General features: G+C 43.5%; 1 protein-coding gene across 4 annotated transcripts in view; it reads right to left on the bottom strand.

Annotated features, from left to right (window-relative positions):
• The window catches only part of OXR1 (oxidation resistance 1), a 388442-nt gene that overhangs the window by 57143 nt on the left and 304942 nt on the right, over positions 1 to 26357 (bottom strand). For all 4 annotated transcript variants that reach the window (XM_030217988.1, XM_030217996.1, XM_030218005.1 and 1 more), the window contains 2 exons: positions 15749 to 15874; positions 2592 to 2744 (listed from right to left, as the gene is read on the bottom strand). In XM_030217988.1, coding sequence (XP_030073848.1) covers positions 2592 to 2744; positions 15749 to 15874 — 279 coding nt within the window. The remainder of the gene's footprint in view (positions 1 to 2591; positions 2745 to 15748; positions 15875 to 26357) is intronic.

The raw sequence follows: 26357 nt of genomic DNA, 5'->3' as shown, positions 1-26357 counted from the left end.
TCATCACGCCCTAACCGAAGTGCATCACCTGGCCTTTCTTCCTAGCAAGGGGTGTGCGGAGCAGGCGCACAGAGTTCAGCTTTGCTGGTCCCCTGCCCCAGAAAAGGCAATAATGTTAGAAGGGGCAGAGAGCCAGCACAGCCAACAGCTGCATGCCTGCTCCGTGCACTCCCTTGCTGCATGCACCCGGGGCAGACTGCTCCCACCACCCTGCCCTTGGTACGCTACTGGGTTTCAATATCTTACAGAAAATGTTAATTTCAGTGAACCTGTACTACAACTGCTGTCATCTTTCAGTGCTCCTGTTAACACAGCTTTCATTATTCAGTTTATTAAGACTGCATGTGATCAGATTTCCAGACCATGAATTGCAAGCATGGAGTGTGTTTGATTAAGAATTCTTTGCTACTCCATTCAATATGGATACTTCTACCTTTGGACATTAACAGTTGATTTTTTTTTTTAATAGAAGTACAGCATTGTTTAGCCAAACATGAACTTCTGTAAAGAAACCTTCATGAGAGTATTCAGAATTTTTTTTTATATCTGAGAAAATGAAAAATCAATTACTAAAAATGATGTTTCGGCAACAGAATAGTTCACTGAACTGTATTTTCTGCGTATCTTTTTAATACAATGCCGCCTTCAACTGGGATAGTGGTACATTTAGTAACCGCTGTAATAAGGGCATCCATCATAGGCAGAGCAAACTGCTTTAAATCAGATGGCAGAAGGAGCTAGAATTTGAACATAGTACGAGCACCCGGAGGTTAGAATCAGGGGTCTCCTACGGAGCAACAAGCTCCTGCATAGACTCATGAATATGGAAAGATACAGGAGGTCTCTTAGTACCTAACATAATAGATTGAGAACTAGAGGACTCAGAAGCAGGGGAAGAAATGTTTAAAGCCTCCATAGATTTTGTGGTCGACAGAAGCAACTCCACTCACAAAAACAGCCTAGCTACAGTAGGATCATCACCTCAGTCTGCCTCTGAATGTCCAAGTCAGGGCCATCAGCAGATACGAGGACAGTCAGAATACACAGATAAACCTCCTCTGAGTCCTGTGGAGGAACACTGTCCAAATCCTGTGAAATGGAAAGTTTTCTTTTATTAGGAAGCCGCTCCTCAAACGCAATGTGAGGAGAAGAAGGAGAGGCAGCTTGAGCAGACTTTAATAAAAGGACCATGTAATAAAAGAACAAAATTCAGGCAAAAACGGCAGGGCAGAGACTTCTAGCCCCGAAAAACCAACATCCCGGGACACGGTAGTAGACAAGGAACCCTGATGACAAAATGACTCACTGAAGACTCACGGAGCACAGGATTGGCGTTGAGACTGCATAAAACCACCATCAGATCGGGGCCGGATTGAATTCCCTGAGATGGAATACTGACTGCCAAAGTAGTCAAAAGCGGCAAAGTAAAAGCGTGCAGGAACTAGTAGCTGAGAACTTACCTTCGCAGCGCGTATAAGACTTAATAGAACTGAAAACCTCACAATCTTCCCACAGGTGGCTGAATTTATTTTTTTTTAGAGGCAGGAAAAAAAGACAAGGGAAGACTGAGATAACGAGGTAGAAAGTGGCAACGGAGGGGCAGGGAGAGACCTAGACCACTAGGTTTACACCTGAGGCACAGGATATTCTCAACCCCAAACTCAACCTGAACCTGCAAGCTGGACAGGAGGCCACACAGAAGTCAACATAGCGCACAGGAGCTTCTATCCCACCTGCTGGATATAGAGATACTGGCTAGCGCAGGAGCTTATGAGGCGCAACTCAGAGTTCTCTATCTCCACCTGCTGGAGGATGGTCATAAGTACATAAGTATTGCCATAATGGGAAAGACCAACCCATTTGTCTGGAGTGAGCCTTGGGGCGTAATGGAAGATGTCTGGTGTCTAACCGAAGATGAATCTGCTACTCCTGCTTTGTTTTTCAGGGACTTTATGAGATACTTAATATTAAAGCTTCTTGGGCATCTTATTCATGCTGTATAACTCTCAATTAAGCTTCTGGTTATCTAAACTCCAGATGAAATACCGGTGACACAAATAATGGAAATTGCTTCATTTGAGGAACAGTCTTCAAGCATCAAGATCACTTAGGACAATTATCAAAGGATTCAGGGACATTATCAAGCTGATAAATCTGAAAAGTTGAGGTGTAGCTGTTAGTAAATCCTGTGTTTATTCTCTGCTGCTCGCTTACTGCATTGTACATACTACAAAACTAGAAGAATTAAAACACAACAAAAACTGAAATGGGCCAATTTGTCCCCAGTTTCCTTCCTGTGTATGGTCAAAAGGCTCAATAGGAAGGCTTGTGATGTAGTTCATTCCATTAAGGTTGATTCACTACAAAGAATAAACATTTCATGGAACTTTAGAAAACTCATGAAGTCATGATAATGCTGTATGTGTACTGCGACATAATGTATTCCAGCCTTTCTGTTTTAGAGTTATAGAAGTTTGTGGAACCATTAAGGCACATAACAAGCAAGCTCTGCTACCACATGACTGTTGCTTTATTAGACTATCATATTATAATATTTGAATGCGTCACCTTTTTTTTTATTATTTCCATACCTGTCCATCACTATCTTTTATAACCATTAGTACTGGAGTATCAAGACCCAGCATTGTTCGGTAAAGAGTTTTCAGGCTCATGCCATGTTTCCCAGTACTGTAAACAAGTGTCCAGGGGTATCCAATAGTTCGTGGAGGAAGGTGCTTAGTGAGCTGTAAAGAACAAAAACTTAATTACTATAATGTGAATTTATTTTCTAATTCAACTGAACAGAAAATTCTGTGTGAACCATACTACCTTACTAATTACTGCTGTTAGAGAATTAAGTAGTAAAGAATTAAATATTTTGGCCATAAAACCATTTACATTTAGGGGCCCTTTTACTAAGGTGCGCCAAAAGTGGCCTGTGCTGGTGTAGACGCTTGTATTGGGTGAGCGCAGGTCCATTTTTCAGGCCTTTTTTTTTTTTTTGAAGAGAAATGGACATGCGGCAAAATGAAAATTGACACACGTCCATTTTGGGCCTGAGACTTACTACCACCCATTCACTCAGTGGTAAGGTCTCGCGCGTTGACCGGGCTGTAATCGTCCAGCGCATGTACAATGTCGATTACTGCCCAGTTAGCACTGTAATTCTGTACAGGAATCCAGTTGAAAAAAAACCCTACCATTTCCTTTGGAAGTAGTCATATATGTAACTGCACTTTCCACATGCAATCATAATTATCTAAAGAGTTATTATTCAATGTACACTGGAAATCATTTTTGTTTAAATGTTGTAATAGACAGATACTCTTTTCACTGTAAGCTCATTTTACATGGAGGGTGAAAAGCCAGATATAAACAAACTATCAGACACGACAGTGGAGGAAAACATTTAACCTACACACAGCAGTCCAAACAGTGTTTTTTCATATAAGATAAAATAAGAAGTTCCAAAAGCCAATTTGGCCAAGTTTTCAGCATTAACTCCCAAGATTCTATATAGCACGACCAAAATTGCGCATGCAAATTCAGCGTATGTCTGGATTTTGCGCACACAATTTCATTACTTAACAGCCAATCAGCACGGTAATTGCCACTTAGGAAATTATTGAATTAATTGGCATTAATTAGAAATTTATGCACACAACTGCTAGGCCATTCTGTAAAGAGGTGCAGGTAAATTCTAATGCGCACTGTCAAAAAGGGGCTCTAGCAATGGAATGGTGGGACCGTGGGCATTTCCAAAACTCAATGCACACTTATAGAATACACCTGCTCCACGCCTAATTTAAGGTGGTGGTATTTACACCAACGTTAAAAAAAAACTTACGAGGCTTTATTCGTAAACACAAAGGCAGCACCACATCTTGCACCAATCAGTCAGATCATGCAAAGAAGAGTACACACACCAAAATCAGAAAGCCACATGATATTTAAAACAAAGAACTGTTGAATGCAGTTCACGATTTAATTCATACTGAATTTCATTTATATTGCCTATACTGAGATGTAGTTACTTATGTTTGTTTGGTTTCTCTTCAGTTAGATCAGGTGGTCCCCAAACTGGTCCTGGAGGCACCCCAGCCACTCAGGGTTTTCAAGATATCCCCAATGAATATTCATGATGTGATTTGCATGCAATGGATATCCTGAAAACCTGAGTGGCTGGGTGCCTCCGGACCAGGTGATGTGGACTAGAACAATGTAATATGTCTTCAGGATTGCTTTTTGTATATTCTATTTATCCTTAATTTTTCCTAAAAAGATATAAAATTTCAATTAAAAATAAAACAAAGAAATGTATATAATGAAATCATACTAATAAGCTTACAATAGGCATATATGTCAGCCAAGGTTATACAGGGTAGCTAAATACTTTTACTGAAAAGAAAGATACCAGCTATTAAAATGTTACCACTGGTTTTGTCCTTATAGATTCTCACAGATGGCCCAAACTACCACCAAGATATTAGGAAGCATTAGCATATTCTGAAGTTATTTTTAATGAAAACAAAAAGTCACAATAGTCTAAATGAGAGGGAGGAAATCAGAAATATTGAAATCCTCAACCCTACACTCTAATGCACCCCCCTCCACAGCCAGGAAAAGGTAGGGTATGTCTGGATGTGCAAACTGTAGTGTTTGTCCACATGCAATCAAAGATGCAAGTTTCATATTAAAGTGCATTCAGGTTAGAGAGAGGGACATAATCGAACGGGGCGCCTAAGTTTTCCTGAGGGGGTCCTCGCAGGACATCATCGGGAAGGGGCAGGGAAACCTGTATTATTGAAACAAGATGGGCGGCCAGCTTTCGTTTCGATACTACCCAACATTTAGGTCGACCTTAGAGATGGTCGTCCCCGGTTTTCAGTGAGAATGGAAACCGAGCACGCCCGTCTCAGAAACGACCAAATCCAAGCCATTTGGTCGTGGGAGGAGCCAGCATTCATAGTGCACTGGTCCCCCTCACATGCCAGGACACCAACCAGGCACCCTACGGTGCACTGCAGTTGACTTCATAAATTGCTCCCAGGTGCACAGCTCCCTTACCTTGTGAGCTGAACCCCCCAAAAAACCCACTCCCCACAACTGTACAACACTACCATAGCTCTAAGGGGTGAAGGGGGGCACCTACATGTGGGTATAGTGGGTTTCTGGTGAGTTTTGAAGGGCTCACATTTACCATCACAAGTGTAACAGGTAGGGGGGCGGGATGGGCCTGGGTCTGCCTACCTGCTCCAGGGACCTGCATACTGCTGTGATGGAGCTGGGTATGACATTTGAGGCTGGCAATACATATTTTTGAATTTTCCTTTTAGGGTGGGAGGGGGTTAGTGACCACTGGGGGAGTAAGGGGAGGTCATCCCTGATGCCCTCCGGTGGTCATCTGGTCAGTTCGGCACCTTTTTGAGGCTTGGTCGCAAGAAAAAATGGACCAAGTAAAGCCGGCCAAGTGTTCATCAGGGACGCCCTTCTTTTTTCCATTAGCGGTCGAGGATGCCCATTTGTTAAACACGCCTTCGCTACGCTTCCGACACGCCCCTGGGAACTTTGGTCATCCCCGCGATGGAAAGCAGTCGGGGACGCCCAAAATCGGCTTTCGATTATGCTGATTTGGGCGACCATGGGAGAAGGACGCCCATCTTTCGATTTGTGTCGAAAGATGGGCGTCCTTCTCTTTTGAAAATAAGCCTGAGAGTGTTTCCTAGACAAGTGAGGAAAGCCTCCAGAGAATAGATCATAATATACTTGCACTGCATGAGTGGGGGTGGTTTGTGGGGAGGTAAAGTAGATGCAGGGGTAGTTATTCAGAGTTGGCAGTTTTTGGGATTCTAGTTTTTATGGTGATGGGTCTATGGTGGGTATAGTTTAGTGATGATAGAGGACACCGGGGGCAGTTCAATAAAGGGTGCTAAAAGGTGCTCAAAATCTACGTGCTATTCCCCAGATTCTATAATAAAAAGTAAATAATAAAAAGCGAACATAAGAGGTAAATGATTCTAATTTTTATTTTCTAGATGTAGATACATATCCAAGATTTTTTTTTTTTTTGTAAACCAGCTGTCACCTTTTTTCCCCTATTTATATACAGGTACTTACGGAGGGTTATGTGACTTGCCCAAGAGAACTGGGTTCAGTTCCCATTGCAGCCATTTGTGACCCTGGGCAAGTCACTTAACCCTCCATTACCCTCGGTACTTGTATATAATATGAAACAAGCAGTTCATGCACAAATTCCTATGAATGTGTCTGAATTAAAGTAGTTCTGCAAAGAAGAGGGAGATAAGTACATAAGTATTGTCATACTGGGACAGATCGAAGGTCCATCAAGCCCAGCATTCTGTTTCCAACAGTGGCCAATCCAGGTCACAAGTACTTGGCAACATCCCAAAACAGTACAATACATTTTATGCTGCTTATTCTAGAAATAGGTAGTGGATTTTCCCTAAGTCCATTTTAATAATGGTCTATGGACTTTTCCTTTAGGAAGCCATCCAAACCTTTTTTAAACCCCGCTAAGCTATAAGCTAACTGCTTTTACTACATTCTGTAGCAACGAATTCCAGTTTAATTACACGTTGAGTGAAGAAATATTTACTTCGATTTGTTTTAAATGTACTACTTTGTAGCTTCATTGCATGCCCCCTTGTCTAGTATTTTTGGAAAGAGTAAACAAGCGATTCACGTCTACTCATTCCACTCCATTCATTATTTTATAGACCTCTATCATATCTCCCCTCAGCCGTCTTTTCTCCAAGCTGAAGAGATCTAGCCGCTTTGACCTTCCCTCATAGGGAAGCCATCCCATCCCCTTTATTATTTTCATTGCCCTTCTCTGAATCTTTTCTAATTCCACTATATCTTTTTTGAGATGCGGTGACCAGAATTGAACACAATGTTTGAGGTGTGGCCACACCATGGAATGAGACAAAGACATTATAACATCCTCATTTTTGTTTTCCACTCCTTTCCTAATAATATCTAACATTCTCTTTGCTTTCTTAGTCGCCACCGCACACTGAGCAGAGGGTTTCAATCTATCAACGATGACGCCTAGATCCCTTTCCTGGTCGATGACTCCTAACATAGAACCTTGCATTACGTGGCTATAATTCGGGTTCCTCTTCCCCACATGCACCACTTTGCACTTGCTCACATTCAACTTCATCTGTCACTTAGATGCCCAGTCTCACAAGGTCCTCTTGTAATTTTTCACAATCTTCTTGTAATTTAACAACTTTGAATAACTTTGTGTCGTCAGCAAATTTAATTACCTCAATAATTACTCTCATCTCTAGATCAATTATAAACTAGTAAAAAAGGCCCGTTTCGGTAGGAAATGAAACGGGCAATAGCAAGTTAATTCCCCAACCCTCTCTTGCTGTCTCGCTCTGTCCCCTGCGAGACCCACGCCCCCCTCCCTCCCTTCCTTCCAGTTCAAGGCCTCCTCACGCCCCTCCCACCGAGTTCCAGACTCCACCCTCCCTCCGATTTCAACCCCCCCCCCCTGCATTACTGACCCCTGGACCCCCCTGCCGCTACCCTTTCGACCCCTCCCCTTTCTGGCGAAAACCCTCCCCCACCTCTGCTGTCGCGTACCTGTGCTGACGGGGGACCCCAACCCCCGGCAGCCGAAGTCTGCTTCTCGACTGCGCCGGCGTTGTTTGCTTGCTGAATCTGATCAACTTGATCAGATCATTCTTCAAGCAACGCCGCGCAGTCGAGAAGCAGACTTCGGCTGTCGGGGGGTTGGGGTCCCCCGTCAGCACAGGTACGCGTTGGTGGCAGGGAGGGTTTTTTCCGGAAAGGGTGGGGGGGGGGGGGGTCGAGAGTGTCGCGGCAGGGGTGTCCAGGGGTCAGTAACGCGGAAAGGGGGGGGGTGTTGAAGTCGGAGGGAGGGTGCAGTGTGGATCTCGGTGGGAGGGGCGTGAGGGGGCCTTGAAGAGGGAGGGAGGGAGTGACATGTGTGTGTGTGTGTGTGGGGGGGGGGGGTGTAGATGTGCTTTGGGTGAGGGGAGGGGGGTGTTTGATGTGCTTGGGGGGGTGATTTGGTGATGCGCCGGGGGGGGGGGGGTTGTGGTGCCGTGCTTGCAGTTTTTTGCTGCGCCGCTCGGCAGGGAGCGGCGCACTGACAGCTGATTCCCAGGCAGGGGGAGGAGCAGGGAAACACAATCTGAGTGTTTCCCTACTCCCCCCTTGCCTTTGAATCAGCTGTCAGTGATGTCATCCGGGCTTCGGAGCCTAGCTCAGGAGGCACGGACACAGGCAGTCCCACATTAGAACGTTGATGGTGAGAATTATTATATAGGATATGTTAAAAAGGAACGGTCCCAGCACAGACCCCTGGGGAACAACCATTACTACTAATTGTCCCTCGAGGGCTCACAAGCTAAGTTTTGGTACCTGGGGCAATGGAGGGTTAAGTGACTTGACCAAGGTCACAAGGAGCTGCAGTGGAAATCGAACCCAGTTCCCCAGGATTAAAGTCCACTGTACTAACCACTAGGCTACCCCTCCACTCCTACTATCCCATTATCTACCATTCTCCATTCAGAGTACTGACCATTTAACCCTACTCTCTGTTTTCTATCTTTTAACCAGTTTTTAATCCACAATAGGACCCTAACTCATATCCCATGACTCTCCAATTTTCTCTGGAGTCTTTCATGAGGTACTTTGTCAAACGCCTTTTGAAAATCCAGATACAGAGAAGATCACTGCCTATCCCATGACTTTTTAATTTTCTCAGGAGTCTCTCATGAGGAACTCTGTCAAAAGCTTTCTGAAAATCTAGATAAGCTATATGAACTGGCTCACCTTTAACCACATGTTTACTCATACCTTCAAAGAAATGAATCAGATTCCTTTGGCTGAAACTATGCTGACTTTGTCCCATTAAACTATGTTTGTCTACGTGTTCCATAACTTTATTCTTTATAGTAGTTTACACTATTTTGCACTGCACTGAAGTCAGGCTTACCGGTCTGTAATTTCACAGATCATCACTGGTGCTACAATAGATTTCCTTAATGACTGCACTCCAGTAATTAAGTCAAATTTGATCATGTTATGATCACTTTTTCCCAGCAAGCCCAACACCTTCCCATTTAGCGCTATACACTTTCACTCTCCTACCTTATTTTTTAGGCTTCTGGCATTTGTATACAGACATTTCAAAGTGTCTTTTCTTCATTGCATCTACAAGCTGCTTAGAAACTAACAGAGTTAATTTTCAACCTTTGCTGTTAAACACTCCTGGCTTTCTTTCACCTTTGATGAAACCTCTCTACTGGGATTCCTGTTATAATAGTATATTTCAAGAATATCTCACTCCGAATCATGAGCTCCTGAGCTACTATCTGCTTCCCCCTCCCCACCCCGCTCTAATTTAAAAGCTGCTTTATTCTCCTCTTTAAATGTTAGTGCCAGAAGCCTGGTTCCATCCTGGTTAATGTGGAGTCCATCATTTCAGAATAGGCTCCCCCTTGCCCAGAATGCTATCTAGTTCCTAACAAATTTAAATCCCTCTTCCCTGCACTACTGTCTCATCCATGCATTTGGAATTCGGAGTTCTGCCTGCTTCTTGAGTCCTGAGTGTGGAAACGGCTATTTTGTTTTTAAGGTGGGGGAGTTTAAGAGCTGTTGGATCAGTTGTGGGTGATGAATTTTGTGGGTGATGTTGTTTGTAGGGCAGTTGTGGGGGATGGGAGTATTTTTTGGGTGTGGAGCACTTGTGGGGATGGAGCAGTCTGCAGGGTGATGTACATAAGAACATAAGTGTTGTCATACTGGGACTGAAGGTTCATCAAAAACAGTATCCTGTTTCCAACAGTGGCCAATCCAGGTCATAAGTACCTGGCAATATACAAAAAGCGTAAAACAGATGTGCTACTTATCATAGACATACGCTGCGGATTTTCCCAAGCCCATCTTAATAATGGCTTATGAACTTTTCCTTTAGAAAATTATCGAAACCTTTTAGGACTCTTGACCTGTTAACTGTTTTTACCACATTCTCTGGCAACGAATTCCAGAGTTTAATTATACGCTGAGTGAAGAAATAACTTTCTTTGTTTTGATTTATCCCTTTGTAGCTTCATTGCATGCCCCGTAGTCCTAGCATTTTTGGAAAGAGTAAACAAGCGATTCACGTCTACCCATTCCACTCCACTCAATATTTTATAGACCTTTATCACATCTCCCCTCAGCCATCTCTTCTTCAAGCTGAAGAGCCCTAGCCACTCTAGCCTTTTCTCAAAAGGAAGTCATCCCATCCAAGAAAGGCTAAAGCAGCTAGGGCTTTTCAGGTTGAAGAACAGACGGCTGAGGGGAAATATGGTAGAAGTCTATAAAATACTGAATGGGGTGGAATAGGCCGCTGGATTGGCCGCTGTCGTGGACAAGATGCTGGGTTCGATGGACCCTTGGTCTTTTCCCAGTATGGCATATTACTTATGTACTTATGAAGCACGTGTTTACTCTTTCCAAAAGTACTAGGACTAGAAGGAATTAGTGGAAGTAGTTATTTGGGTTAGGGAAATCAGAAGGATAGTAGTAAAGTTGCAAGGAGTCGTCTGCAGGTTTTGGGTAAGCTTTTGGGGGGGTGGGGGAGTGGGTAGGTTGCAGGGCAGATGGGGCAGATGCGGAGGACAGTTTCAGGGGGTGGGGCAGTATATGCAGGGAGTATTTTGGGGGGGTTGGGGACAGATCTGGGGGTTGGGAGAGTAGAAGACAGTGAGAGGCACTTTGAAATAAGGAATTCCATAACTGCTATGTTTCACTATATTTAGATGTCTATGTTACAGATGCTGAACTCCTCCATCTATAGAAATACTCCGGGCAACATTTTAAGCCCAATTTCGCTCATTTTCAAATCAGTCTGTCTGTCTTATCAGTATTTCTCACATACTAATTTTCATTCTATTCTGTATCAGTGTAAAAAATTGTAAAGTAGGCTATTCTGTGCTTGTAATATGTTTTAAAATGTTTTATCAAGTATTTATTTTTATTGTAAATCACTTTAAAACTTTGGAATTAAGCAGTGTATTAGGTCAATAAATCCAATCCAATTGTAAATTTTGAAGAGTTATTTCCTGCCAGATCTGCTCCCACAGAATGCACTGGGCCACGTTTGAAGTGAGGGGTTTATTTTTCTGGAACCCTTGTTTGATGTTGCCAATTTTTGAATCTGATCTGTCCTTTTACTGGTTTTTTTTTTCTGAAATGCCCTAGTTTCACCCCATTGTGTTCAATTTTTAGGGAGCTATTTTGTTGCCAAACAAATGGGCAAACATTCTTGATCCCTTTTGTATAATTCATTCCGACTTCCATTGTGTTGGAAAGAATGAAAAGTATTTCCATTATGTCCCAAGGATCAGTCCAGACAAGTGGGTTGTGACCATTTGCCAGCAGGTGGCGATATAGATCTCTGGGTTGAGCCTCATGAGCTCCTGCGCTTAGCAACCACGCCTGTATTCTCTATATCCAGCAGGTGGGATAGAAGCTCCTGTGCGCTGTGGTGACTTCCGTGTGGCCTCCTATCCAGCTTGCAGGTTCAGTTGAGTTTGGGGTTGAGAATATCCTGTGCCTCAGGTATAAACCTAGTGGTCTAGGTCCCTCCCTGCTCCCCCGTTGACACTTTCTACATCTTTATCTCAGTCTTCCCTTCTCTTTTTCTCCTGACTCTATCTAAAAAAATAAAAATAAGAAAAAAATCAGCCACTGCGGTTATTTTTGAGAGCACTTGTACTGTGGGAAGATTGTGGGGCTTTCAGTGCCTTGGAAGACATCATATTGGCTGTTTTCTGTGAGTATATTTATTTTCCTTTCTGTCTGAGCCTATTAAGTCCTGTGCACATTGAGGAGGTAAGCTCTCAGCTACCAGTTCTTGCACGCTTTGCTTTACTTCTGTGGAGATGCCGCTTTTGCCTACTTTAACCATCAGTATTCCATTTCCGGGAGTTCAATCTGGCTCTGCTCCGATGGTGGTTTTGGCAGGCTCAGCGCCAAAGGCTCTTGTGCACTGCGAGGCTTCAGTGTCCATTTTGTCAGCAGGTTCCTCGCCTGCTAACACATCCCGAGATGTTGGTTTTGCGGGGCTAGAAGTCTCTGCCTTGCCGTTTTCACCTGAATTTGTTCTTTTATTACATTAGGCCTTTTTATTAAAGTTAGCTCAAGCTGTCTCTCCTTCTCCCCCCATGTTGCTTTTGAGAAGCAGCTTCCTAAGAAATGAAAATTTTCCATTTCACAGGATTTGGAGAATGTTCTTCCTCGGGACTCAGAGAAGGTTTTATCTGTGTATTCTGATTGTCCTCGTTCTGCTGATGCCCTGACTTGGACATTTCCGAGGCAGACTGAGGCTAGGCTGTTTTTGAGAGTGGAGTTCCTTCTGTCGATCACAAAATCTATGGAGGCTTTAAACATTTCTTCCCTGCTTCTGAGTCCTCTAGGTCTCAATCTATTATGTTAGGTACTAAGAGACCTCCTGTATCTTTTCATATTCATGAGTCTATGCAGGAGTTTGTTGTTGCTCCATAGGAGACCCCTGATTCTAACCTCCGGGTGGCTCGCACTATGTCCACATTATATCTCCTTCAGCCATTTGATTTAGCGCGGTTACTGAACGTACCACCATCCCTGTTAAAGGTGACAGTGCATTAAAGGATATGCATGACTGCAAGCTTAAGGCTGCAGCTGCCCTGAAGATCGTCTTTCAACTAGCTGCGTTAAGTTCTCAGGGAGCAATTTTTTCTTCTTTTGTAGCCAGGGCTTCTTTATCGTGGAGTCAACAATTGTACACGTTGGTCTTGCCTCCAGACTTTCTTCTAAAGGTGGGGTTGTCCCATTTGTCAGATGGTCTTTTATGATATTCTATGAGCATCAGCTAAGGGTATGGCTTTGAGTATTTTGGTGCAATGAGGCTATGGTTGAGGCACTGGGCCAATCTCGTTTGGCAAAGTTGCCCTTCCGGGGGGGGGGGGGGGGGGAGGGAGAGAACTACTCTTGTGCAGATTTGGAGAAGATTGTTAAAGACCTGGGAGATTCCAAGATCATCTCTGGGCGGCTAAGTCAATTTTTGAGAAGCATGGAGGTATAGACTAGGGAAGGCTAGTGCTTCCGCACAAAATCTCACTTTCCTCAGACTCAGTCTTCCTTCTGAGGAGGGAAGAAGCCCTTTTCCGCTACCTGAAGAACCTCTCCCTCTTCGCAGCTCTCGCAAGGATGGGGTCGAGGTTCACTCTTTGTATGTAGACATAGGTGGGCATCTTCCCCACTTTCACAGGATGTGGACCACAATTACTGCACACCAATGTGTCCTCAATATCATTTTCCATGGCTACAAGCTAGAATTTTCAAAGCCACTCGCAGATGTTTTCATGATGTCCCCTTGCGGCAGCTCTGTAAAGAGTCAAGCAGTGCTATCTATTTAGCCCATTCACCCCAGCACAGAGGGGCACAGGTCGATATTCCATCTATTTTTGTACTCTCAATGAAAGAAGACTCCTTTTTGCCCGGTTCTGGATCTCAGAGGGGTGAACAAGTTTCTCAAAGTGCTGCATTTCCACATGGGGACTCTTTGTTCTGTCAAAGCCTCGAGTTTCTCACCTCATTGGACCTCAAGGAGGCTTATTTTCATATCCCAATTTGGCCTCTTCACAGGAAATTTCTCCTGTTTGCGATCCTGAAAGATCATTTTCAATTCAAGGACATGCCTTTTGGCCTCGTCACTACACCTCGCACATCTTCAAAAGTTATGGTGGTGGGGGTGGCAGCCTTTCTTCGCCGGCAAGGAATCCAGGTACATCCTTATCTGGACGATTGGTTAATTCAGGTAGTAATTTTGGTGCTTTCTTATCAAGAAAGCCTTCGCAGTACATAGACAGTCCTAATTCTTCTTTCTGCGCTGGGTTGGGTGATGAATTCCAACAAGTCATCTCACCCTCGTCCAGATATTTCTAGATGTGTGCTTCAATATCCAGGCTGGGAACATTTTCCTACTTCAGCATCATCAGCTCAAGCAGCAAATTCACAGGCTTTTCTCTCTTCCCTACCAAGGGCGTGAAATTATGATCAGGTTCTTGGCTCTATGGCTGCAACTTGAGATGTTCTGCCTTGGGCAAAATTCCACATGCGGCCCCTACAGTCATCCCTGTTAAACCAGTGGTATCCAGTCTCAGGGACTTACGACCAGCTGGTGCCGTGGATGCCTCAAGCCAGACGGAGTCTGTCGGTGGCTTCTCCCTGCGCACACTCAGCAGGGTTGCCTTACAGACTCCCAGTTAGTGTGTTCTCACCTCCGATGCCAGTCTCTTCGGATGGGGAGCCCATTATCTCCAACACTCTGCATAGGGTCAAAGGTCAAGAGTGAAGGCTTCCTGGTCCATCAATAGATTGGAACTTCAAGCTCTACTAGTCTGAGTCTCTTCCTCATGGGAGGCCAGTGCGTGTGCTCTTAGACAATGTCACAGCTGTTGTCTTACATCAAAACACAAGGAGGAGCAAAGAGTATCTCTAGGCCAGGAGGGGCGTCTTCTTTTTCAGTGGGCGGATTCAACATTCTACAGAGTGGGTTCACTGAACTCACAAGCGGATTTCCTCACCAGTGTGTGTCTGGATCTGGGGGAATGGCAACTGTCAAAGACTGCATTTTGCCTTATTTCCACACAGTGGGGCCATCCTGTTTTGGACTTCAAGTTATCCACAGTCAATGTACAAGTACACAGATTCTACAGCTGCTCCAGGGAGAAAGGCTCTTCCTCCACTAATGGGCTTATTGCAACAAAGTCCAGTACTTATGGAGGATCCCTCCAGCTTTGGTCTTATGGCCTGTATCTTGAGACAGTGCGATTGAGGAAGGGTTACACAGATAATGTTACAATCTTGCTGCAAGCATGAAAGCAGTCCACTTCTTCTTCTTATGCTAGAGTATGGAGAACTTTTGAGAGCTGATCTGTACAGAATGATATTTCTCTATTTCGTGCTTCCTTGTCTCAAATTTTATCCTTCCTTCAGGAGGGATTCAAAAAAGGCTTGGCTCTTGATTTGCTCAAGGTTCAGGTGGCAGCATTGGCATGTCACAGAGAATGCCTCATTGGCTGCTCACCCTGATATAGTGCAATTCTTGAAGGAAGTCACTCATCTCTGTTCCCTGCTCCGCAATATTTGACCTATGTGGAGTCTTCAAGTGGTTCTTAAGGCTCTTCAGTTGGCCTCCTTGAGCCCTTACACTTGGCAACTATCAAAGATCTTATTTTAAAAGCAGTATTTCTAGTTGCCATTTTGCTGTCATGGGAGTTTCCATATGGACAGTTCTGTCCTTTTTTGCCAACGATTGTATCTCAGTAAAGAGCCCATTCTTCTGTGATGGTTTTGGTTTTTCTGGGTTCTATGTAATTTTGTATTGTTCTGGTTCCATTATTTCTAAGGCACGAGTTTTGCCCTTTATTTCCTAGTTCTTTTTTGTATCTAGAGGCTACAGTTTTCTCTCTGGAAATCACTCTCTTTCACTGCTTTATCATCGAATACTAGCTTGTTTGCTAAGCGCAGGAGCTTATGAGGCACAACTCAGAGTTATCCTCCTCCATCTGCTGGTGGATGGTCACAACCCATTGTCTGGACTAATCCTTTGGGACTAAAGGAAAGAAAATTATCAGGTAATTAACTAACTTTTCCGCAATGACAATCTTTTAATCTTTAAATTGTTATCAAAAGCAGCATAGAGAAACCGCACCTTTTCAATTTGCCCAGTTTGTAGTAGTTCACTTGGATCACTAAGATTTGGTCGAAACAATTCGGGCTCCAGATCAACCTTGATGCTTGTAGCCTGCTTTGAATTCACGTCTTCCCGTGTAGTTATCTAGAAACAAAAGACAAATCCCAAAGCATAAATCACAACAAAATCTATATTCACTATAAACTATAACATGCTGCACTCTTCAACGAACTGAGCAGCTTGGAAGTCTAATTATTTAGAATCAGGAACAATTAAATAGGCATTTACAAACTGTAATTAGTTATAACAGGCTCATTTGGACCGAATACTGCTAGACAAAATATGAAATCTCTCACTTCTGACATCTATACTGTTACTATATTTAAAATACCTACCCTGTAGCATTCAATAGACATGTGATCTGCACTGCTCAACTTCTGAAGAAACATTATGTTTATGTTGATTTACAATACTTGATTTAATTGCAAAAATTTGGACTGGCCAAGACTAGGCGTGTACAATTAAAAAAAACAACATAAAAATGAAAACAATTCCAATTAAAAAAGGAAAGGAACAGCAGTCACACCAGAAACATGGATCACATCAATCAGGACATATCCAGAAAAATGTTTACAAGCATGCAGAAAGGCTCTGTGCAACATACCACCAACTGCAACTTGGTTTAACAGACAAAGAGGGAAAAGTAATTCTTAAAAGGGGAAAGGGTTCTGTAGTCTCAAATCAGGATCATTGAATTTACCAATTTTCTGAGTTATGTGAGCTGATGCTTTATCTGTTCTGGGTGGCATAAAGCAAGCAATGGTCTCTTGGAGGAGACTCCTTTTTTGTGGGGATTTTAAACATATACTGGAATGTCAAGATTCCTTTTTTATGGGTATGACATAGGTTTATTTATTTATTTGCCCCACATTATCCCACCTATTTGCAGGCTCAATGTGGCTTACATTATATTGCAAAAGATATAATTATGAACAGAGTAAGAGGTTTGTTCTAATTTAACATATTACTATGTAAGAAATAAGGAATATATGTCTGTAGAAAGATTTAGCTTTTCTTATGTCTATATATGGGTTTGTTTTCAATTTGAGCAAGTATGACCTCACCTTGAGTACTGTGGGCAATTCTGGTCGCCTCTCTCAAAAAATTATATAGCAGAATTAGTTCAAAGAAGAGCGACCAAAATGATTGAGAGGATGGAACTGCTCCCATATGAGGAAAGGCTAAAGAGGTTAGGGCTCTTCAGCTTGAAAAAGAGTTGGCTGAGGGGGGGGGGGGGGGGGGGGGGGATATGATTGAGGTCTACAAAATCCTGAGTGGTGTGGAGCAGGTGGAGATGAACTGATTTTTCACTCATTCAGAAACTACAAAGACCAGGGGCCAGTCAATGAAATTGCATGAAAATACTTTTACAACAAATAGGAAGAAATATTTGTTCTCACTCAAAGAATAGTTATACTCTAGAACTCGTTGCCAGAAGATATGGTAATGGCAGTTAGTGTATCTGGGTTTAAAAAAGGTTTGGACTAGTTCCTGGAAAAAAGTCCATAGTTATTGAGATGGACATAGAGGAAGTCGCTGCTTGCTTAGGGATTGGTAGCATGAAATGATGCTACTAACTGGGTTTCTGCCAGGTACTTGTGAGTTGAACTGGCCAGTGCTGGAAGCAGGATACTGGGCTAGATGGACCTTTGGTCTGACCCAGTATGGCTGTTCTTATGTTTAGGAAGTAATTGTGAGATCTAAACTTTTAAAGACAATAGACAAGGTAATTTGGGGATGCTTTTATATATATATATATATATATATATATATATCAGTAAGCATGTAGCTGTATATGGATCACAACATTCTTTATGATCAGAACATGTTTTGGTAAACATTTCGAAAAGCATGAAGCACACAGCAAAGGTGACCAAAACAAACCAGGTGACCAACCCACACAAGATGACACTTTAAGTGTTTAAAAAGGTACTTTTAATTTTCAACACCCAAGACTCGACATGGGCCGTATTTCGGCCACTAGGTCTGCATCAGGAGTCTAAAATGAAAACATATACTTCACCTAGAGCTGCGTATGCCTTGTAGCGCTATAGAAATGCTAAATAGTAGTAGTAGAGTACCCTTTATTGTCAGCAGTGATTGATATATCATCTCTTGTTGGAATGTGGTGTTCTCGGTTTGTGTCACTTTTTGCCACCAGTTTTGCTTAGATAGTATTTTTCAGTTTACTATTTTGGTGTCATATTTGCTCGAATTGCATCACTACCTGTAGTTTAGAAACACACAGCTCACGTGCTGTGTAATACCAAGTTAGGTAGAGGGGCTTTGATAAATATATTTTTTTATTATTGTAGCACTGTGGTAATCTGTCCAATTTACATCCAATTCAGGTATTGTGTCTAGTTTTCACTTAACACTAAACATGTTTTCATGTTTACTTTAGAATCCTATTTTCCTGTGTAGATTGTTTTTACCTCTTGGTGGCTGTTAGATATATATTTCTTTATAGGTCTTTCATTGTTCTGATAAGAGAATGTTTTGTTAGATATTTCTTATACATTCATGTAAATAATATAGATTTTTATATAAGGTCATTAGTACCAATATGACGGATATAGTCTCCTTTTCAAATGCAATGTATGTTTACTTAGCAATAGTTGATATGGGTTCATCCTCAAACGATATGTTTTCTAATATGTTTCTATATGTTTAACGCAACACGTTTAGACTGATGATGCAATTAGTGATCCCTTTTGCTCTATATTATTAATTTAGACCATGTATGTCTTTTTAGATATTTCTATTTCCAAGTGATTTGATTTTATTTCTAGCAATTACTTTAATTTATGTATTTGTTTTTATTATTTATGTTCATTGGTCTTAGTATGTATGTGTATATACATACGTATATAAATTTTTATCGAGCAGGGACTGTCTCTCTGTGTCAGGTGTTCAGCACTGCCTGTGTCTGGTAGCGCTATACAAATGTTAATAATAATAGACTCCTTATACAGGCCTAGTGGCCGAAACACGGCCCCTGTGTTGCATCTTGGGTGTTGAAAATTAAAGTACCTTTTTAAACACAAAGTGTTGTCTGGTGTGGATTGGTCACATTGGCTGTGTGTCTGGTGCTTTTCTATGTTCAATATGTTTTTATTTTACATTTATATATTAAACATAAATGTTTAAGCAATATCACAACTTAATTGACAGGAAAAACAAATAAATTGACAAAAAGAATAATGATTATTTTCACTTTATCCACATATTTAGATCTAAATACTAGGAAATAAAACAATAACAAGAAAAATTATATTATCAATAGAGCAGTAGAGAGCCGGATATTTGCAGCCGATATACAGCAAATTCAATTACTAGATGTGACCAAGTATCTATAACCCCCTCTTTAGAATTAATATACTTCAACAGTTTCTTTGGGTCAAAAACAACATAATTATTTGTATTTAACGAAATTAAACACCTGCAAGGGAATTTTAACACAAACGTTCCACCCAAATTAAGAATTCTTAGTTTTAAAGCCAAGAATTCTGTCCTTTTTTATATTTCCCTAGTTAAGTCAGGAAAAAATTAATTTTTGCTCCCAAAAACTCTATATTCATGTGGTGAAAATAAGTTTGAAAAATATTATTTTTGTCTGGTTCTAATGCAAATGTCACTAGAAGGATAGTCCGTGCTGTTATCACTTCCAAGGAACTTTCTAGAAATTCAGTCAAGTTCATATCAGATTGAAGTCTTGTGGTAGATCTGGAAGTTCCCGTGATGTATTGGGCTCTATGGATGGATAACCCTCAGTTGGTATTCCCAATACTTCCCCAAAATATGTCCTTAGCATATCGACAGCTGAGTGGTAACTTAGGGAAATTTAAAAACCTCAAATTATTTTTCCTTCCTTGGTTCTCCAAGTACTCCAATTTACGGGCCTGTACATCTCTGTCCTTAATAGCCAGTGAAGAAACACTTTTCAAGTACTCCAATTTACGGGCCTGTACATCTCTGTCCTTAATAGCCAGTGAAGAAACACTTTGTAAACTGACTATCTCCCCTTCTATTGATTCAGTTCTATGAGAATAGTTATCAGCATTATCAGACAAACCTTGAAAAGATTGTTTCAATTCCACAATCTCTCCTTTAAAGATGTTAGATACCTGGAGGAGGGAGGAATTTAATCCCTGGATCGCATCCCATAAAAGTTCTGTTACCACAGCAGGTCTCATCAGTTCTTGCTTCTGGGAGTAGAACACTGGATAGGAGGGGAAGCAAGCCGAAATGTCTGAATCTCCCCTGAAGATTCTCCTCTCAAGCTTTGCATAGCCATGGGTCCTCCTCTCTAAGTGGTAGAAGCCTGGCCCCTGTCGGGCGCCCCTGCACACTGCAACCCCATCGGTGCGCGTCCACTACCCAGCACTGGAGGAGCTGTGCAAGAGGGAGGGTTGAGGGAAACTCTCTCTAAGCTACGGTCCACTTCCAAAGTTGCGAATTCCGTCGAAGCGGACACTGGCTCTCCTTGCCTCCAAGTTCCGAAACTTTCCAGGGTGGTCTGGCAGACGGTCGGGGTCTCCACAGGGCTCAAGGAGGGTAGTAACCTTGGTTTCCCTTTCCTTTTCCCCATGTTAACACCGGAAAAATTCCAACCAGGCCACTCAGGTATTCAGGAGCTTCATGAAGCCACGTCTGCTCCAATCACCATCTTGGATCCTCTATGCCTGGTGCTTTTTGATATCTGCAGAGGATTGTTCTTCTGTGTTTTTGTTTGGTAAACATTTCATCAGCTAAAGAACATAAGTTAGTGAACTAGGAAGTCAGATCACTTCCACAGAAACCTATGGAACTTTGGAAGGCTAAATGCTTTGAAAATGAGCCCCATCATATCACACACACACACACACACACACAAAAGATATAGATTTAGAAAAGGTTCAAAGAAGAATGACAAAAATGATAAAGAGGGTGGTACTCTTCTTATATGAGGAAAGGTTTAAGAGGTTAGGGTTCTTCAACTTGGTGAAGAGATGGCTCGGGGGAATATGACAGGTGCACAAAATGCTGAATGGTGTGGAACAGATAAAAGTGAAACGATTTTTTTACTCCTTCAAAAAACTACAAAGACAAGGGTCACTCAGTGAAATTACATGTTAATATCCTTAAACTGAGTAGGAGAAAATATTTTTCACTCAATGAATAGTTAAGCTCTGTAATTTGTTGCTGGAGGATATGGTTACAGCAATTAGCATATTTGGGTACAAAAAAAGGTTTGGAGAATTTCTAGTAGGGAAAAATCCATAGTCTTCTATTGAGATAGACATGAGGGAAGCTACTGCTTGCCTTGGGATTGGTAGCATGGAATCTTGCTACTAACTGATATTCTGCTAGGTAATTGTGACCTGGATTGGCCACTGATGGAAGCAGGATACTGGGTTGGATGAACCATTGGTCTAACCCAGTATGGCTGTTCTTATGTTCAAGCAAGGGAATTTTAACTAAGAACATTTTGTTAAAAAGTGTTAGTCTTTGGGGAGGGTGATGTGGCTTTAATCAATAGCTACTGTGAATTCTGCTGGATCAATTAAGATAAGAAATGCAAATCTATACAAGTTTATGTTTATTATTTATTGGAACTTTGTATTGTAAACTGCTCCAAACCTTTACTGGATAAAAATGAAATATAAATGCCTGATTAACTCTTGTTGACAGTGGCATCTCTAGACAGAAATATTGGGAGTGGAGTCAAAGTGACATTTCCGTACATCATAACCTCCTTTCCTCCTCCATTTTTAAATTAGAAGTCTTCTATACAAAAGGAAACCCTTCCCCTTCAGCCACTTTCAACACTTGGTAAACCACCATTATAACTGACAGTATCATTCAACAAATTCTACGTGGGCATGGAGTTTGGATTCTCTACAGGATTGTTCAGACTCTCAATATAAAACCTGAAGCTCCAGTTTTGTATCACAAACTCCATTTCCAACAATGAGGCTATACTCCTTACACCTCGCCACATAAAAATATTCAAACTGTGATAATCACCTTAGGAACAGCATACTCTCCATCCACTGCCAGATACTTTGTTTAAAGTAGATAGGTTTTATTTGTGTATGACTGCCACAGGGCTTCTCAACCCAGTAGTTAGGGCACACCCAACCAGGTAGATTTTCAGGATATTCACATATGTATGAGATAGATCTATAAACCAAGGAGGCAGTCTATGGAATCTTGAGGTGGGGGACGGGAGGAGGATGGTAGGAAGGCGATGCCAGACCTGCAGGGTAAGTGTTCATTGTTTCAGGTGGCACTTGCTCCTACAGTCTCTGGTTCAGCTTTCCTTTGTTTGTGCTCTTAACTGTTTCCTTGTCCTCTTTCCATTTGCTATTTTTCACCTTCTTTCTTCTTTACTTCCTACCCTACCATATTTTTGGCAAGAAGCTTTCATCTTCGTCTTTCTTCCATTTTTCTGCCTCCTTCTCAAATATATCTAGTTTTCTATCTCCCTTACCACCTTCCACCCATGCACAGCATGTCACCCACTCCAACCTTCCTTTCATGTGCAGCATGTCATCCTTTTTCTTTCCCTCTGTGAATACCTTGCCTTTCCTTCTACCCACTCCTGATCCTTCTGTATGTCCAATATCTTCCCCTACCTTCTTCCTCCTTCTCCGCTCCCTTGGGTCCAGTCTCTCTCTCCTCTGGCACAATTCTACAAACTTTGATGCAGTTGCCAGCAGCAATTAGATCAGGCCTTTCTCTGGCTGCCTCAAGTTTCTCTCTCTGCCACATCCCATCCACGTGGCACAAGGACGTTGTGATGCAGACAAGGACCCTAGGGCTGGCCAGAGGAAGGCCTGATCTAATGACTGCTATCAACTGCAACAAAATTTGTAGAATCACAGCGCAAGGGAGAAAGACCGGACCTGAGGGGGCATGGGGAGAAAGAAAGCAGGGAGGCGATGCCAGACCTGAAAGGGAAGTGTACTGATTATTTTGATTGACAAGGCAATTTTTTAGGGTGGCGCTTACCACCCTGTACCATTCCATAGCAACTCCTATACTTGTTGATATATTTTTACTAGGCTTGCTTTTCTGAAACAGGCTGTAAAAACTAAGGCTGTTTATAGCTATTCTGTATGCTGTTTAAGAATCTTTAATTTGTAATTTTTCAATCTGTATTTTATAGTTCTTATATTTTCAATACTTTCCATTCTTTAAGTCTTTTAGGGCTGCATTTCAATTAAAATTTGTAATCCTGATTGATCATGCTAATAGAGGTATTTATTTATTCCTACTGCAGCTCTTTGTGACACTGGGCAATGGAGAGATAACTGGCTTGCCCAGAGTCACAAGATGCTGCAGTGGGGGTGGGGGGTGGGAACGGACAACAATACATTTAATTGCACGATTAATCGTGATTACCAATTTTAATCAAAATACAGCCCTAATTTTTACAAGGTATTTATACTTCTTTGGTTAGATCAGATGGTTTATAAAGCAATGTTAATTGTGTAATAGATGTAGATGATATTACATAACTGGTTCCAAGACAGAATAGCTTTTTCAGAACTTATTAGAGAAAAAGCTCTAAACATGTGCAGTCAGGGTATGATACATACCTGTAGCAGTTGTTCTCCGAGGACAGCAGGCTGATTGTTCTCACGACTGGGTTGACGTCCGCGGCAGCCCCCACCAACCGGAAGAAGCTTCGCGGGACGGTCGGCACGCAGGCCACGCCCACCGCGCATGCGCGGCCGCCTTCCCGCCCGTGCGCGACCGCTCCCGCCAGTTGAATGACAAGCAATAAAATATGAAACACACAACTCCAAAGGGGAGGAGGGAGGGTAGGTGAGAACAATCAGCCTGCTGTCCTCGGAGAACACTGCTACAGGTATGTATCATACCCTTTCTCCGAGGACAAGCAGGCTGCTTGTTCTCACGACTGGGGTATCCCTAGCTCTCAGGCTCACTCAAAACAATAACCCGGGTCAATTGAACCTCGCAACGGCGAGGGTACAACAGAAATTGACCTACGAAGAACAACTAACTGAGAGTGCAGCCTGACCAGAATAAATTCGGGTCCTGGAGGGTGGAGTTGGATTTACACCCCAAACAGATTCTGCAACACCGACTGCCCGAACCGACTGTCGCGTCGGGTATCCTGCTGGAGGCAGTAATGAGATGTGAATGTGTGGACAGATGACCACGTCGCAGCCTTGCAGATCTCTTCAATAGTGGCTGACTTCAAGTGGGCCACCGACGCTGCCATGGCTCTGACACTATGAGCCGTGACATGACCCTCAAGAGTCAGCCCAGCCTGGGCGTAAGTGAAGGAAATGCAATCTGCTAGCCAATTGGAGATGGTGCGTTTCCCGACAGCGACCCCTAGCCTGTTAGGGTCGAAAGAAATAAACAATTGGGCGGACTGTCTGTTGGGCTGTGTCCGCTCCAAGTAGAAGGCCAATGCTCTCTTGCAGTCCAATGTGTGCAACTGACGTTCAGCAGGGCGGGTATGCGGCCTGGGGAAGAATGTTGGCAAGACAATTGACTGGTTAAGATGGAACTCCGACACCACCTTCGGCAGGAACTTTGGGTGAGTGCGGAGCACTACTCTGTTGTGATGAAATTTAGTATATGGAGCATGAGCTACTAGGGCTTGAAGCTCACTGACCCTACGAGCTGAAGTAACTGCCACCAAGAAAATGACCTTCCAGGTCAAGTACTTCAGATGGCAGGTATTCAGTGGCTCAAAAGGAGGTTTCATCAGCTGGGTGAGGACGACGTTGAGATCCCATGACACAGTAGGAGGCTTGATAGGGGGCTTTGACAAAAGCAAGCCTCTCATGAATCGAACGACTAAAGGCTCTCCAGAGATGGCTTTACCTTCCACACGATAATGGTAAGCACTAATCGCACTAAGGTGATTCCTTACTGAGTTGGTCTTGAGGCCAGACTCTGATAAGTGCAGAAGGTATTCAAGCAGGTTCTGTGCAGGGCAAGAACGAGGTTCTAGGGCCTTGCTCTCACACCAAACGACAAACCTCCTCCACTTGAAAAAGTAACTCTTTTTAGTGGAATCCTTCCTAGAGGCAAGCAAGACCCGGGAGACACCCTCAGACAGACCCAACGCAGCGAAGTCTACGCCCTCAACATCCAGGCCGTGAGAGCCAGGGATTGAAGGTTGGGGTGCAGCAACGCTCCGTCGTTCTGCGAAATGAGAGTCGGAAAACACTCCAATCTCCACGGTTCTTCGGAGGACAACTCCAGAAGAAGAGGGAACCAGATCTGACGGGGCCAAAAGGGCGCTATCAGAATCATGGTGCCGCGGTCTTGCTTGAGCTTCAGTAAGGTCTTCCCCACCAAAGGTATGGGAGGATAAGCATACAGGAGGCCGGTCCCCCAATGAAGGAGAAGGCATCTGACGCTAGCCTGCCGTGTGTCTGAAGTCTGGAACAGAACAGAGGCAGCTTGTGGTTGGTCTGAGAGGCGAAAAGATCCACCGAGGGGGTGCCCCACTCTCGGAAGATCTTGCGTACCACTCTGGAATGGAGCGACCACTCGTGCGGTTGCATGACTCTGCTCAGTCTGTCGGCCAGACTGTTGTTTACGCCTGCCAGGTACGTGGCTTGGAGAAGCATGCCGAACCGACACGCCCAACGCCACATACCGACGGCTTCCTGACACAGGGGGCGAGATCCGGTGCCCCCCTGCTTGTTGACGTAATACATTGCAACCTGATTGTCTGTCCGAATTTGGATAATTTGGCAGGACAGCCGATCTCTGAAAGCCTTCAGTGTGTTCCAGATCGCTCGGAGCTCCAGGAGGTTGATCTGCAGATCCTTTTCCTGGAGGGACCACAGACCCTGGGTGTGAAGCCCATCGACATGGGCTCCCCACCCCAGGCGAGATGCATCCGTCGTCAGCACTTTCGTGGGCTGCGGAATTTGGAATGGACGTCCCAGGGTCAAATTGGTCCGTATGGTCCACCAGAGCAGTGAAGTGCGGCAACTGGTGGAGAGGCGGATGACATCCTCTAGATTCCCGGTGGCTTGAAACCACTGGGAAGCTAGGGTCCATTGAGCAGATCTCATGTGAAGACGAGCCATGGGAGTCACATGAACTGTGGAGGCCATATGACCCAGAAGTCTCAACATCTGCCGAGCTGTGATCTGCTGAGACGCTCTGGTCTGCGAAGCCAGGGCCAAGAGATTGGTGGCCCTCGCTTCGGGAAGGTAGGCCTGAGCCGTCTGGGAATTCAGCAGCGCTCCTATGAATTCCAGAGACTGAGTTGGCTGGAGATGGGACTTTGGGTAATTTATCACCAAACCCCAGCAGCTCCAGAAGTTGAATAGTGCACTGCATGGACCGGAGGGCTCCGGCCCTCCGAGGTGTTCTTGACCAGCCATCGTCGAGATATGGGAACACGTGCACTCCCAGCTTGCGTAGGTAGGCCGCTACCACCACGAGGGCACTTTGTAAACACTCGTGGGGCAGAGGCGAGCCCAAAGGGCAGCACACAATACTGAAAGTGCCGTGCGCCCAGGCGGAATCTGAGATACTGTCTGTGAGCTGGCAGTATCGGGATGTGAGTGTATGCGTC

Source organism: Microcaecilia unicolor, chromosome 1 (genome assembly GCF_901765095.1).
Source record: "Microcaecilia unicolor chromosome 1, aMicUni1.1, whole genome shotgun sequence".
Classification (NCBI taxonomy): domain Eukaryota; kingdom Metazoa; phylum Chordata; class Amphibia; order Gymnophiona; family Siphonopidae; genus Microcaecilia; species Microcaecilia unicolor.
This window is presented reverse-complemented; position numbering and strand designations above follow the sequence as displayed.